Source organism: Barbus barbus, assembly GCF_936440315.1.
Source record: "Barbus barbus genome assembly, chromosome: 12".
Lineage (NCBI taxonomy): Eukaryota > Metazoa > Chordata > Actinopteri > Cypriniformes > Cyprinidae > Barbus > Barbus barbus.
In genome coordinates, this window is record NC_136740.1 from 5,066,772 (window position 1) to 5,084,012 (window position 17,241).

Genomic DNA, 17,241 nt, shown 5'->3' on the forward strand with positions numbered 1-17,241 from the left:
AAAATAAAACACATTTTCACATTTCTGCATGCATGTACAAAACGTGTAAACCATATACTATCCTAATTCGAAAGCTTAATTTTAATTTCATGTTTAATTTTAAGAGGTACAGAATGTGGAAGCTTGTCATCTAAGAGAAGGCGCAATATGAATGATGCATACTTTTAGTAGAAAATTTATAGAAATACGATGTATTGTATGATGAAAAATGAAATATACTGTCAACAGAAAAAGGAAGTTAATGAGTGAATATGTTATTATTTCTCCATATAAACACATTTTTGGACTAAATGCCCTAATGGATGTTGTTTAGTGAAGCACTGTGATCACAGATAAACTGGAGGAAATGTCATAGAATATGCGTGTGTCTCGTTTTACAATTCAGAATAAATACTGACTGATTTTGCGTATTGTATAGATGTATGAATGTGTGAATCAGTGATCTTCTATATATTTTATTTAAATTTACTTTTTGTATATTATTACTGTATTTAGCTAAAATGCTAATTGTTAACACCCCTAAGACGTGTGAGCTATAGAATCTATCAGTGATCTAATTGGTAAAAGTACGGTGGCTGAGAGAGCTCAACGCACTGCAACTTCAAAAAACACATGCAAATAGGAAAAAACACTAGCAAATCAAGAAAACGTCTTCATCAATTTGACAGAAGGTGCTGCAAATGCTCACAACACAACCAAATAAAGAATTTTATTTGCAGCGCGTGTGTTGTCAAATTGACGAAGTTGTTTTCTTAATTTGCAGGCGTTTTTTTTCTATTTGCAGTGCGTTTCTTTATTTGGCTGTGTTGCGAGCATTTGCAGCACGTGCGCTGTAAAATTTACGAAGTTGTTTTGGAATGAGTCAAAGTCTGTTCACATCTCTGTGGTTAGATCAGTGTGCACAATAATGTGTCTTTGACCTTCATTATGTATGTTTTGATTATACTGTGTTGTAAATAAAACATTTTCAATCTCCTCACATTCTGTCTTACCTGCCTCAGTCACAGTCACACTGATGGGCCATTAGCAGACTTTAGGGGAGGGCCCATTGTCTCTCAAGTGAAAATCACTTAATATTCAAGGACATTACCATTCCCTCGCATATTGGCTTTCAATCACAAAACATCACAACTCTACACAGTTGATGCGCATGCGCTGATTTGTGACTGCGTGTTTTGAGTTTGAGCTCCGTCAAGTTGATTCTTTATCGTCTATTTTCTATCTTAAAAACAATTTTATACACTATAATTTTCGTTTCTATAACGTGTGAATATATCCACTATAGCATTCTAAAACAAAACCAATCAGAGCGCCTTGTTATCACTAGTTTTATTTTGATTTCTCGAGTCTGCTATTAGCTTATAGCCCGTTAGCATCGGCAGCGTGGCTGCCGCTAATCTCACTTAGATTGCTAATACTCTATTCACACACATTAGCATTGTTTCACTCTTACTTGATTAAATAGCGGATTTGTGTCTACGTTTGAGTGCAGGTGAGGACACGTTCGAGCTGCATTTGGTGCAGCTGGAGCTGGAAGCCGTGGAGAAGCAGATCCGTGACCTGGTGGAGAAGCAGGCCCAGCTGAGAGAGCGGAGAGCCGTGCTGGAAACATCCCGGGCTGATACTCACAAGTCCGGGGTAAGTATACAGCACGCTGCTAACACTCCCACCACCTCTACTCCGTGTGTTTCTCCGCACAGACCCTGTGCACCCAGGACGCGATCTTCCCACATGTCCTTCACTCCGGCACCGGGATGCCACGGACCCTGGGTGTACCATCAGCGGAAGACGCGAGCCAAGCCCCGGGCGACGACCTCGCTGCCTCGGGTCTTCGATATCGCCACCCGGAACCGCTTCGCACACCTCCGCGAGACGGAACGCGACGCTGTGATTGTCGCAGACTCCATCGTCCGGCACGTCCGTCCTACATTAGCTGAAGGTAAAGTAAACACTCACTGTTTCCCCGGTGCTCATGTTCTCGATGTTTCTGCGCAGATACCCGCGATCCTGAAGGGCGATGAGAGCATCGGTGCTGTCGTGCTGCACGCGGGGGTTAATGACACCAAGCTGCGGCAGACGGAGACACTGAAGAGGGACTTCAAGAGCCTGATCGAGACGGTACGCAGCACATAGCCCGCAACGATGATCATCGTGTCAGGACCGCTTCCCGCGTATCGACGAGCACACGAAAGGTTCAGTAGACTGTTTGCTTTAAACGAATGGTTATTGACATGGTGTAAAGAACAGAAACTGCTCTTTGTTAATAATTGGAATCTTTTCTGGGAGCGTCCTAGGCTTTTCCGTGCTGATGGTCTGCACCCCAGCAGAGACGGAGCGGAACTCCTGTCGGACAACATCTCCAGGACGCTACGCTCCATCTGACTAGTAAGCCAATTCTCAAATAACTGCTATGATGTCTTTTGTTCTACCCACTTAAATAATAGAAGTACTTGGGTTGTCCAATCTATACAGACTGTGTCTGTTCCCCGAATAGCGAGGTCAAAATTGTGTGGAAAAACAGTATGTCCAGCTATAGACAGGCTCTAAAAGCTGCCAGGGCAGAGCATATCCACAAACTCATAGATAATAACCAAAACAATCCAAGGTTCTTATTTAGCACAGTGGCTAGATTAACAAATAAACAGACACCGCCCAATATAAATATTCCCTCACAGTTTAATAGTAATGACTTTATGAATTTCTTTACTGATAAAATAGATAACATCAGAAGTACAATAACAAATGTAGATTCTACTGCGTCTAGTATTTCAGCTTCATTCATCGCACCCAAAGAAAAACTTCAGTGCTTTACAACTAAAGGACAGGAAGAGCTAAATAAACTTATCAGTGCATCTAAACCAACAACGTGTTTATTAGATCCTGTACCCACTAAACTACTGAAAAAGTTGTTACCTGTAGCAGAAGAACCGCTTCTCAATATTATTAACTCATCGTTATCTTTAGGTCACGTCCCAAAACCATTCAAGCTGGCGGTTAATAAGCCTCTTATTAAGAAACCACAACTAGATTCTAATGAACTGGCAAATTACAGACCCATTTCAAATCTTCCGTTTATGTCTAAAATTTTAGAAAAAGTTGTGTCTGCTCAATTGTGCTCCTTCTTGCAAAAAAATGATCTCTATGAAGAATTTCAGTCAGGTTTCAGGCCTCACCATAGTACAGAAACTGCACTTGTTAAAATTACAAATGACTTACTTCTTGCTTCAGATCAAGGCTGTATCTCATTGCTAGTATTACTTGACCTTAGTTTTTTATTCATTTTATTCATTTTTTTAGCTGACGCTTTTATCCAAAGCGACTTACAATTGCTATATATGTCAGAGGTCACACGCCTCTGCAGCAACTAGGGGTTAAGTGCCTTGCTCAGGGACAACCCGGGTCTCTCACACCAAAGGCATGTGTCTTATCCACTGCGCCATCACCACATCTTAGTGCTGCGTTCGACACTATAGACCATGACATACGCATAGATCGATTACAAAACTATACTGGTATTCAAGGGCAGGCTTTAAGATGGTTTAGATCCTACCTGTCCGATCGCTACCACTTTGTTCATTTAAATGGAGAGTCTCCAGAGGCCATGCTGGATTCGTGGCTAAAGTGTCCTGGAACAGGTTGGTGTTGGTTCCAATGTCCTAAAGTGTTTCTATGTTATAGGTGATCAGTGCCGACGTGAAATGTGTAAAAAGAGAAAGTAAAAGTAAGTAAAAAAGTTAAAGCAATATCTCACCGGAGCGGCCTGTACGGCGTCCGAACACAGCGGCGCCATTTTGGATGCTAAACAAAGAGCACAGACAAAGCCTTATTTTTTTTTTTATATGAAGAGATGTCTTTTATTTGTGTTACTTATTTATTTGATTTATTTACATTATATTTCAATTTTGTTATTTAGCAGACGCTTTTATCCAAAGTGATTTACAAATGAGGACAATAGAAGCAATCAAAACCAACAAAAGAGCAATAATACACTATAAAAAAAAATATATATATATTTAAGGCAACCAGCTTCAGCAGATTTTGGAGTTCTCTCAACTTATTTTTGAAGGAGATTCTCAACTTTTTGTTGTATCAACTTAAAACAACAAGTTGAGAAAACTAACAAATCCGCTGAAGCTGGTTGCCTTAAAAATTTAAGTTGGCTCGACTTTTTTTTTTTTTTTTTACAGTGTATGCAAGTACTATATTAGTATATTATTATAGTTATATTTCAATTTCACAACGAAATGTGCAGCATTTTGTCCAAGCAATAATAAAAGGACACATTTAATTTATAATTTGTCTTAAATCTGATTTTGTTAAAAATAAATTGTGAATCGTATCGAATTGTGAAATCAAAATCATGAATTGAATCGAATCATGAGTTGAGTGAATCATTACATCCCTACTACCTACCTATCTATCTATCTATCTATCTATCTATCTATCTATCTATCTATCTATCTATCTATCTATCTATCTATCTATCTATCTATCTGACCGTCCGTCCATCCATCCATCCATCCATCCATCCATCCCAAAATTAATTTACTGGATATTTAATGGTTTTTAACATTTTGCTTGGTCAATTTTATTTCTTAAACATTATTGTATTACTATCTAAACAACTATTTTGTAAAATTATTAAAATATTCAAAAATACTAATACAAGAAAAGCAAAAGACAACAACAACCCTAAATATACAATCCAACAGAACTCTTTTTGAGATAGCAGGAGAGATTCCCTCCAGCTCTGAAGACTCTCTTCAAATTACTTCATAGAAGTTTTTGTATTGCACTTCACTTTAAAATAAATTTCTCAGAAAATAAGGTTTCATATTTATGAGAGTGTTTGTATTCATGCATATTTGCAGTCTATTTGAGATGCAATCCAATAATTCTCTCTTGTTTTTGTAGCAATTCATGGCTTTCCATTGGAAAAACCACAACATGTGCATGCTGCCATTACAGTGACCACTGACTGGATGGGTTGTATCATTACATTCCACAATTTACACAATGCTAGTGCTGTCGGTGGTTGTCAGGCAGTTGCTACCCTGATAGCACACGTACATCTCCGAGACGTCTATTTGATGTCTGCATTTACATCTGCAAGACGTCTATAGGACGTTTCCTTTTAGATGTCAAATAGACGTCTATTAGATGTCTTTAAATGATTATGATTTAGAATGTATGTAAAACTGACATCTGAAAGACGTCTGCCAGACGTTTGTAGACAGCAGATGCTTTCCAGATCAAGAGATCTTTAACAGACATCTTGCAGACATACGTGTGCTATCTGGGTAAGCTGTTCTGGGTGTTTACTAAGATCATTATCAATGATGACAAAGAAACAAACCCATAAGTTTTTGTCCCATCTTCCTTTTACCACTGGTGGACAGCTTTGTAGTCTGATGAGCTCTTTGAGAAACAATCTCAGGTGACAAGTCCTATCAGTCTCTTCAAGCACAAAAAGTGCGACATGTCTGTATATTCTGCTCATTTGTGCAGAAATGTTTCATTTGATGGTGATAAAAGTGTACTTGGCACTCTTTGAGAAATACTCAGAAAAAAAAAAAAAACTACTTGATTTTATATAAATATATAAAATCGGTAATGTGTTTACAGCTCATCTTATCACATTTCAACACTTTCGTATTTTGAAAATGTTTCTGTGTACTACAGCAACGCTAGTAATATGTGTCAGTTAGGAAGATTACATTAAGTTCTTTATATTTTTAAGTGAAAACAGAAGAAAATGAGTGACACCAGACTGGTGTTTGAGTTCTTGCATTTTATATTAAACCTATTCTGCTCCACACTGAGCGGTGAAAGAAAGGGCAATACAAACACATACAATAACAATGTGTTTGGAACACAAACTTTTAAAACCTCACTTGATATTTAAAGTTCTGAAATTGGAAACTGACATATCCAAGTTTATATTTGGTGTCTTGAAGGTCATGAAGTTACAAGCCTAATAAACCTACTGTTGTCCCTAATGTCACTAGTCTTGATTCAATAACCTTTGTAGCTTTAAAAAGAATATGCATAATCAATGCAGTAAAGAGCATGCAGTGCAATCAAAATAATTACATTATATATTGATATAGTGAATACATATGAGATGAGATTTTGGTCACATTACCCTACAGACATAGAATTATTGGCAGTTTTCAGTAAGAAACACAAGCGTCTTGTTTATTTTATCCAACTAGGCCTAGTGAATCTTCCTGCCTTCTTTGCAATGATATGACAGGTCAGAGCCATATCTAAGTGACCCTAAACGAATGCACGTCTGCCCAAACTCTTCTGGGAGCCATAAATGAGTTTCCAAGACTTGGAAAGAATGGCCTCACCAATTAAACAAAGCTCCTTTGTGAGTCATATAAATGGACGTGCTTTTAAATGGTCTACCATGGAGTCGTAAAAAACAGAAGACAGTAGTCAGACAAATACACAGAGTCAGTGTGTTCTGGATGTTGCTAGGAAAGTGTTGCCTAGTAGCTAAGGTGGTTTGAGTAGTGGCTAGGGCACTGCAAGTTGAGTGTTCAGGGTAGCAGTTTTAGCATTCCCACGCAAGACTGCTATGTTTCTAAGGTTAGGGTTAGGGTTAGGTTACACACTGTGTCCCAATCAGACAATATGCGTTCAACAAGTAATTGGTCTGTCTTCTACTCTTTCTGCAAGCACTATCTGTCTCATATTGAAATGGATGAGTATATAATAACTAATAAAAATTAAACATCAGTTTTTTTTACATCAGAGTTTGAATATTCTTGCTTTCTTTAAGTTATTTTCAAGAACTGAGGTAAATTAACTATTGTTACATTTAGGGCTGTTCAAGTCACACAAAATTATTTTTTAATTCAAATTAAAACTTCAAACAAAAAACAATCACAGAGTCAGTCACAGAGTTGCAGAGAAACCATTCTAACTATTACATTTAGCTGTTTGTTTCACATAACCAGCTCCATATGGATTTTTTTGGCATAGTAAACTTGCTTGTTAACTCACCCGGTAGAGCATTACACTTGCAATGCGGAGTGCTTAGATACAAGTTCTGTAATATGTCGCAAAATGTGCAAAAAGCAATGTACGGTATTATAATTTTGTAGAAATGTCGCCACAGGCACATTTTTCCAATGAATCTGGGTAGATATTAATAGTGATGTTTGCCTTATTTGAAATGCAAATGTGTTTTTCAAATTCAAATGCTCTTTCAAATTGCCAGATGGCAATACAAAACTGTTTCAAGAATTCTACTCAAAAGGTTCTGTTCTAGTATCTGTCTATAAAGATGTTAGTCCCAGAGGGAGGTTCTAGATCAGTGCTAATACTGCGTTCCTCTCTGCTGGTCTGTTCATGAACTCAGACCCAGAGGTGCCCTGTAGCGTCAGCTGCTGAGCTGGCACAGCTCATGACAATGACAGTTAAACATGCAGAGAACAAGCAGAGTGAGTCGACCAGCAGTCAAAGCCACAGATCTAATGATGGCTTTAGGTGCTGACTGAGGCAAAGCCCAAACCAGTGCAGCACAACAGCACAACCATTCTCTCAGTAACTGGGAAGCTTCACCACTCTACTTATAACACCCTGATATTCTCAAACTCCAAGAAGCATTTGAATGGCCACTGCTATTTTATTATTTTGAATGGAACACACCCTAACAGAAAAGAAAGAAAGAAAATTGGAAAGAGAAACAGACCCAATGCTCTCCACTTCAGGGAAGGACAAAGGGGTGTTTTTTTTTTTTTTTATGTGGTGCTTAGAGAAGAGATATGATTTGGGGAAATGAGAAGCAACACATTGTGTCTCCCAGGAGGAAGAGGATGCAACCGCAAGAATTCCTCAGGGAAAGAAGGGAGTATAGACGGGAGGAAAGGAATGGCACTGTTTCAGCTTCCCAAAATCAACATGATGGCTCCTGTCTGTGGTGTTACCTGCCTCCAGAGACACTTGTCTTACTGGATACCTGACGGTTACACTGCAGGGCATGGAGTCATTAATCTAGCCTCGTGTGTCGGATCAGCCTCCATGTGACAGCACTTTTCTACTCCACAGCTCAACACCCCAATCAAAAAAAAAACATAATTGCAATCCGGCGGAACCAAACCGAGACACATTTTTCATTTTTTGTTGTTCTCGCTGTGTTCTGCAATTCAAAAATGAGCAGTTCCGATGCAATTGTGAGTGGGTTAAATGTAAAACCGCCAGCACAAACATAAGCCCTGTTCCAAAAACAAGTAAGCTGCCTACTAAGACAGCATTTTTAGGCATCACAGGCAATGGTAATGGCGACACAAGCTACCGAAAATAGCAAAAGTGGAGCATGTTTGCCATGTGCAGGACAGACACTGATAATATCAGCAACAATTGCTTTCCAAAAAAAATTACAGGTAACACATTGCAGCAGCGGATTGGCACTCACAACAATGCACACACAAACTAAATGCAAACTCCTATTCGACTGGAGATGCTTAATCTTTATTAGATGCATCCCTTCTGTGTACATTTCATAAAGTAGTGGGAACTATTCCCTCTAAGCTGTGCACTTCTGATGTCGCACCCGGACAGAAAACAACTGGGGAAACCAGCTGATTGCATTATAGTAAATTTGAAATGATTGCAATGTTTGGGTCAACCACTATCTACATAGATTTCAGTTTAAATGCACAAAATATATTAAAAGCTTAATCAAGAAAAAAAGTATGTGTTCATTTGTTCAAAGGGGCTGTTGAATGCTTTACTCAGTTGTAAGTAAAGTCTTCTTTGCTGCCTAAATCAAATCAATCACTTATGAGGCTCTATTTTGATTAGACAGCTGCCTGTGCAAACAGTAGAAGGCAAAGCAGCTCAGTGATTTGATACTGAGAAATAAACCGCTGCCATTTTAGAATACACCCATTTGCAAGAGTGGGAAAATGTCTTGGGGCAAAAAAAGCCACTTGCTTTATATAAAACCTTCACAGACAGTAAGATTGGAGATTCCTGCATGGTTCAGATGCACAAAATCTGGCTCAGTATTTCGGGCTGAGCTGAAATGCTCATGTCAGATCCTCCTCATATCAACCTAACTGTAGTGCAAATACCTCCAACAGCATGTGGTCCAGGTCTGAGCCAAATCTCAGCGCCTCGATCCAAACCAAAAGCAACCAACCACACTTATCCGTGGAGGAGGCAGTCGGCCATGGCTTAAAGGGGCTTCGTTTGGAGGAGGAGGCAGCTAGGGTGGGTTTTTTCTCAAATACCCGAGCTTTAGAGAGACATTCTCATCTCGCAGCAATGAAGATGCGGCGAAGGCGCAGTGAAGAAATTTCCCAGCCAAATGCAACATCACATGCTCGTCACATGCACCCACACATTATGGAGTCATTTCAATCATTTCTGGCTAGTGAGCTCAGTCGTTTCTCTCTGGGGCTCTTGGATTATTCCAGAAAACCTAAATGTGTTAAAGCCCTGTGGGTATAGGGATTGCCATTAAACAGGGATTCTTTCTAGGCAATACTGTGATGACCTTGGAATGGAGAGGCTAATGGGATCAGAGAAAGCTGGCAGCTCCTCAAGGAGCCCATTTGTTAAGCAAAAGGGACTTGAGGAAAGTTTAATGGGTGTAATAAAAGATACAGAGGTTGATACTCATGCGTTATGGGCTATTTGCAGAACAGTATGTTTTGAATAGAGATGCACTGGTGGGGCTGAATATCACCTGTCCCCTTTGAGCACGTTTACTCCCTGCCGAGAGCTGCCCATCAAGAAGATCTCTCGCAAGACAATAACAACAGATCCATCAGATACAGACAGACAGAATTTACCCATGCCCGAGAATCTACTTAAAGGGTTAGTTCACCCGTAAATTTTAATTCTGTCATTAATTACTCACCCTCTTGTCGTTCCAGACTCGTAGGACCTCTGTTCATCTTCGGAACACAAATTTTTGATGCATCCCTTGAGCTCTCTGACCCTCCCATAGACAGCAAGGGTCCTTACACGATCAAGGTCCAGATTCATAGCAAGGAGATCGGTAAGTATAACAAATAACAACGTATTCGCATGACGCAGCTGACACAGAATAGCATACTTTGTTTACGTTCAGTGAATACTCTCCAAAATAGCACCAGGGTGATGCGGAGGAGACTAACTGTTGAATATAGTCATTACTTTTGTTTTCTTTTGCGCACAATTTTCATTTTTGGGTGAACTACCCGTTTAAATGAGGAGGTTTATTTACATTTATGCATGTAGCAGACGCTTTAATCCAAAGCAATTTACATTGCATTCAAGTTACAGTTTTTACATTTTATCAGCTCTTGCTTTCCCTGGGAATTGAACCCATGACCTTGGAGTTGCTAGCGCCATGCTCTACTATTTGAGCTACAGGAAAGCTATATATTTGAGCTACAGGAAAGCTTTTACTGACATATGGCCTGACAACATCTCATCTGAAGACAGTTCACTGTTGTTTTACTAAAGCTCTTAATCACCTGTACTGTTTTCCGCACTTGTTTGCCTGGTGCTGAGGCAAAGTGGAGTGTGCGTCTGAAAAGTTTCCCAATTGATGTGGTCGTAAAGACATTCTGCATCTAAATAAACACAATTCTTGTGAAGAAAAATGAGACAGAATCAGCAGTTGTGAGTGGGGTGGCCAACCCTAACCCTATGCCTAAAATTCTTAGGGCTGGGGGTGGCCAACCCTACCTCTGCCCCAGCATTAAATGTGTTAAATATTTGTAATGCCGTTAAACTGGAAAAAATTAATCGCCTGTGTTAACACCCTTATTTTGACAACACTAATGTATTTATTTATTTATTTAGACATCTCTTGTTCCATTAAGAATATTTAACATTTTCATTTGATTGCTCACAATTTATAGTGATCTAAGACACCAACACTTAGTGAACAGTAGTCAGTACCAATACCAATAAAACATATCCTAAGTAGAAACTTTTGATGCTTTGATGCTATGTGCAAACACCAAAATAGCGTCAGTACTCTCTACAGTTACTTTTGAAAACACTACTCGTTTCCATTCGTCACTTTCTCTGAAAATGAGCTGTGATCTTTTTTCCAGAAGCTCTCCAAGGCTTCAGAGCATTTCATGTCTGATCTTGCCTCAGGAACGTAAGTAACAATCACATCATGCTCGCACTCTGGTCTTGGGTAAGAAGTTGTCAAGCTATTGATACAATTGCCAAATCATTGCTAAAAAAAAGTTTCATTACATGGAAACATCACGGTGAATTCTCATTTTAAGACAGTAGCAATAGTAAAACTGCCTACATTTTAAAGTATCTGTCCTTGAAAACCCATCTCTGTTGGTGTCCCAGTAAAGATCTTTTTTTTTTTCTTTTTCATCTGGACACTTTTTCTGTTCTGTCTCCTTAGATAAACCCACAAGGACATTGGTGCTGCAGCCATGAATGGGCGTTTTTCTGCTCAATGATGAGTTGTCCTGTAGATGAGCTCCTTCCAAGTAAATCAGACAGAAGCTAAAGCAATTAACACCGAAGGAAATTATGCTAATACGTCTGAGGACCTTGTTAGGTCATTTTCATTATCCATGTTAAACCGTGACTTAGGGCAGCCTTTCACCGTATGAAGATTAATTATTGTCCAAAGAGAAAATATGTGGAATTTGATATCCCACTAACCATGAATGAATTTCACAAACACCAGCCCTATCAGAAAACAATAACACAACATTGTTGCTACACTTTCCATTCAAAAAATACATAGAAATAAATGAAGCCTGCAGAATTGTTGTTCATCAAGAGATTTAAAAATCATTAAATAATTATTTTTATTCACCCCAAGACAGTAGTTCTTTGTTAAACAATTATGATTCAGGAAAGCTAGGCTTATTCTAGCTGAAAATCACCAGCAACATGAAATACCACAACAACAGTTTTTTTTCATTTTTTTTATTATTTATTAATTAATTAATTGGATGAATCTGTCTAAGTTTGGAAAATCCTAAATCTTTCTCACTTTCTTTATCACAGGCACTCCTAAAATTAATCTGACATTTTGAGTCTTGGAAGTTGCGTTGCAGTGGAGCTTGCGATTTTCTCAAGTGCTTGCGAGTATTGTATGCAATATTCTTCATCAATATGCAATAGTCAGTGAACTGACAGTGGATGTGTTCAAATATTTAGAATTTGCTAAACCTAAAATTTAGCTTTGAACAAATGCTAAAACTAAATAAATATTGACAATGTAAAAAGAACCAATTATAATGCCTCTCACTAAGTACAGTATTTGTTACAATCTCAGCTCAGTATGTTACAGTGGTTCAATATAAAGCTTTAACAGAACCATAAATATAGCGAACCTGCTAATCAGACATTTACGGAAACTTTTTACAGTGTCAATATGCATTAGCCTCTGACTGATTGCCATTTGGCTGATTAATTAACGCCTCTCAGGAAAACCTGAACCATTATGGTTTCTAAATATTCATGGCTGTCAATGTTATAGCTGAAAGGGATTGACATGTGGATAGACAGTCTTGAATTGCGAGAGTTTGTCCTTTTTCTGAGCCGATGAGTGAAGATAGACTGATGAGTTACTTTGTGAGCTGTACTGTAAGACAGGCTGAGTCATCTAATTAAAGGCTTTGAGTCTTTTAATCGACTGGGTTAGAAAGGGGAAATGTACCTTCCAGCTGGCCTCCCTTCAGCTGACTATATCCACTGCATGAGTGTGTGGATATAGTTCACTCTCTACTGGATTCTTTCTTCAAATTATTCAAGGATTGCTCACCCTCATGCTGTTCCAAAACTGAATGATTTTAGTTCTGCCATGAGATGTTTTGAACAAATATATGTTTTCGAAAATTCACACTGTTAAGCTTTAAAAATGCAATTTAAAAGTTCCATACAACTTGAGAACTATATTCCAAATCGTTCTTCTACAGATGTACAATGAATTTGTTTAAGGAATACATTTAAAGTAAACTATGTCACAACGTCTCAGGTCATGTCAGGTTTGACGTCAAGGACTACTTTAGAAGACATGGAATATAACACAGTCATTTGGTCTACTTTTATGTTACATTTCATTTTCATTTCACAAAAAAATTTAAATTTTGTTTTCTAATGCAAATGTCTAAAGATTCTTAAATCAAGATGCATTTGCTTGAGAAGCAAAATGTCATAAAAGTCTTTCTGAGAAATGTATTCCAAATGAAAGCTATTTTTTTATTACACCAAGGGCAAATATCTGCTAATGGACTTAGAAAAATTCAAAGTAAAAACTTTCCCTTTGAATAGACCTCATTGACATATATTTTGACATATACTGTATTTGCTGTTGTTTTAAGCATAAACTCAGATTGTTTGACTTATATATTGATTTAAGGAAGTTCAGATATTTGTATTAGAAAACAAAACAAGACAAGACTTTCTGCTCTAATTTAAGACCTTTTTAGGCCTTTATTAGTAGAAGGGCAAATTGAGGCTTTTTAAGACCCTTTCAAGAAAATCACCCATATTTATGGGCAGCTTAATCTAAAATCGGTGATATCAAAATAACAGTTTAGTGTGGAAAAATAAGTTCTAATAATTGCACACCATACTTGCTTGATGTGTGAAAACAAACCTCTCTGGTTCTAACACATGAAGCGAAAATGGTTCAGCTTTCATTTACCATATTTGATGTGCTCTGTAAACGTACATCAATTAATGTTCATATAAAAATTAAATCTGTTCATCATAAAAAAACAATTGTCTTTTCAGAAAGGTTGGAATAAACTACTCTTCGTACACAGTATGGCTTACTTTTACAATGTATTTTTGTACTTGTTGATGCTTGATACTGTTGTTTGCTTGGACTTTTAATGGATAGACAAAAATGACAAGAGAATATTAACAATAACGTATCTTCATTTGTGTCTTCAAAGTCTTACGGGGTTGAAATGAGTTGAGGATGAGTAAATGATAACAGAGCTTTCATTTTTTGGATTAAGTATCCCTTCAAGACGCTTTAAAGGTCTTGCACAATTATTTTTTTTTACTGCATTACCATTCCAGAACAAACCGACTCAATATTGGAAACAGCAAGATGACTGGAAAGTCAAGCAGGCAGCAGACTTGTGATGAGCACCATGATGAGCCCAACCAATGTTCTTATTATTTAAAACATTAAAAGCCATGACTTTAAGCACCCACGGTCCCCGTGCATTCTATTAAATATCTCCTACTGTGTTCCACAGAACAAAGACAGCCAGACAGGTTGGGATTCACATGAGCGTGAGTAAATCAATCAAGTCTTCACTTATAATAGCTGGGTAAATTTATCTCTAAACAGGACGTAAAGGAACGAGTCCAATGAAGTGTCATTGTGTTGTGTCCCATGAGAGTTATTTTGGCAGGTTGGATCTTTTAGGCATGTGAGTTCTCATCTTTCCTCTGTTTCCGTCTCACCCAGCCTCTAGTGAGTTCATATTTTGGTCCTTTTCCCGGATAGGAGAGCCACTGTTGAGGAAGAACTGGGATACTGCCAGTATGCTGATATCAGACAGTTTTTAGATCAGTACAACAGAGACCCTGTTTATCACACGCGCTTCAGATCGCAGCGTACCCAGCAGGTTGTGGGTCCAAGTTCTCTGGGAAATAGTGCTATACACAGACAGAGCAAACAACTTCCTGCTGCGCATACCAGCATCAATTAAAAAAACTAACTCTACTATCACCTTGACTGTATTTTCATATCATGCTTTTTGATGACTTAACTATTGTAAATAACAGGCAAGAGACTTAAAACAATTACCACCAAAAACTCTCCGAACTCTGTTCTGATGCATTGAAAAGAAAACCCTAAATACTAAAATTCAACTATAGTCATGCATAGTTAGCATGCATAGTTAACTCAATATTTTGGCACAAATTCATCTGTCACATGGTCCAGCTAAGTAAAACAGATGCCAGCATAGACAGGCTGCGTGACATGACCTCATCCTTGAAAACCGTGAACCAAAACTACTTGGAGTAAATAACACAAACTACATTAAATACAATTTCAATTGCAATAAGATGTATATGTTGTGTGTTGAATTATTATATAGTGCATATGTATTCAAATATTTTATGTTTATTTCATTTTTGTTCACTTTGTATGAAAAAACAACTTTATTTTCGATAGTCTACTTTAGATGTTCAAACTATAAGTAACTATGCTACTACATATCAACTAACTCTGTATTAAGAGTATTAGTAGACTATAGACCCTTTTTGTGCCAGCGTCACAATTACGTCACAGCGCTAGCTGGAGGCAAAACAAAGCGAAAACTGGAGGCGGCCAATTCAAACCAGCACAGATTCGGCTACAAAAGGAGCTTAAAATATCATCTTGTTGTGATGTTGGGTGCCAGAATCAACATAATACAAGCTCCAATTTGACATTTTAACGCATACCTGCTACCACTGCTTGACAAAAAAACGACGACAGCTGTGGTTAAATGCGATAAAATGAGTGCACTGGACACAAACTATCGTCAAAATGCTCACGTTTGCAGCGCTCACTTCTTATCATAAAAAGATAAATAAAGTATTGTCTTTTGTTGTTATGGATTATGGTTTGTGTTTCAAGTCTAACGATTTATTATGCATATCACGACTATGTTGTGTATGAAATGATATCTGTGTGCATGTGTGTAAAACAATACAATTACGATTCATATGCTTAAATCATCTGTAATTGTATATAAATTGTTATGATAGATTGTCGCTGGAATTTTTAAGAATAATCAAATAGAAAGTTCAAAATGAGCAGTTTCTGGAATTTTGATTTCTAGAAAATATTCACATACTTAAAATGTACTGTATGTAATGTAAAGGTACTGTAATGTCACTGTAAACTTACATAATTTACAGGAGAGGCACATACTTTAAAATAACAATATGTCTATTACATAATACATATATCTTCAAATAATATATCCATCACATTGAATGCTTTACTTTTTTGTATTGTGGCCCAGTTCACTCTCATGTAGCTGTAAAAAAAACAGTAGTTGCCTGCTGAAATTGAAATATATATATACATCATGACTAGATAGACACAGGTGAGTTTGTCACGTTATGCTTCTGTAATATAGATGTAATATACACGTTAAGTTTCTCTATAGATGTGAGTCACTCAACCGGAGGTAATCCTGTCAGATCATCCATGCTTTGAGTGAGCGTGTACAGTTCAGCCAATCCGGTTTCGTCTGTTAAAGTTAACCTTTTCAAATAACAATTGCGGTCCCAAACAGTGAGTGACCTTACATAAGCAGGTAAAATCTGATTTTCTCCAGTCAAAATTAAAAAAAAAACACAAGCTAACAAACTTCAAAGCTAGCGTTAGAGAAGCGGTCAGGAGAATCGTTCTGCCTGCACCTAAGCTCCGCCCACAGAAAAATGTCACAATGTTTACTAACAGAAAAGGGGTCTATTAGGTCAGGTTTATGGCTAGGTATAAAGCTACTTATAGTCAGTAAAATGTCTGTTGGGGGACCATCAAAATAAAGCGTTAGCAGAAATTAAGCAGACAGCCTACTAATACTCTAATAACTCGTAGTGTAGGTGAAATGTTACGTAAAGTTAGGAGATTTTCTAAAGTGGACTATCAAAATAAAGTATTAATTTTGAATCAGTGTATGCTTGCCACATGATGGCATGTAAAATCTGAGTCCTAAGCCAAAGCCAGCTGAAAATCATTGGCCTAAGTATTTTAAAAGAGAAAATGCTGTAAAAGCGTCTTACTGTCATAAAACCATCCAGCAGGCCAGAGTCTGGTTTAGGAGGCGCCTGAAGACGCTCCATGGACCACTTTTCAATGATGGAGGACACCTGGCTGTTCTCTGTGTTTAGGATCCGGAATCCTGTCATGTTGACCCCGCTGTAGCGATAGGGCTCCACATCCAACGCAAAGAGATCCTAAAAAATGTGAAAAGTTTATAAATCTACTGAAATGTGATAAAAAAAAAAACTAAACCGCAAAACGAATGAGTGTTATATACAAGCTTTAATCTAAAACCTAGTGAGCTTCCCTGATGTCATAAACAAAAACAGAACATTTACCAGCCACGGAACAAATAAATAAATACAATATATATTATTTCATTTATTTGACAGTTTTTCCTATTGACACAAAAATACAGGGGGAAAAATATTCTTAAGTAAATGTGTATTAGATTTAACTGCTGTATGAATCATTTGTGTATTGAATTAAATATAAATACATCACAATAACTTGCTAAA

At 37.7% G+C, this 17,241-nt stretch overlaps 1 protein-coding gene across 1 annotated transcript in view; it reads right to left on the reverse strand.

Annotated features, from left to right (window-relative positions):
- LOC306877519 (glutamate receptor ionotropic, kainate 2) overlaps positions 1–17,241 on the reverse strand; it is a gene marked incomplete at its 5' end in the record, with an annotated part of 188,183 nt that overhangs the window by 88,612 nt on the left and 82,330 nt on the right. Inside the window, one exon of the mRNA XM_079429310.1 lies at positions 16,744–16,917. Coding sequence (XP_079285436.1) covers positions 16,744–16,917 — 174 coding nt within the window. The remainder of the gene's footprint in view (positions 1–16,743; positions 16,918–17,241) is intronic.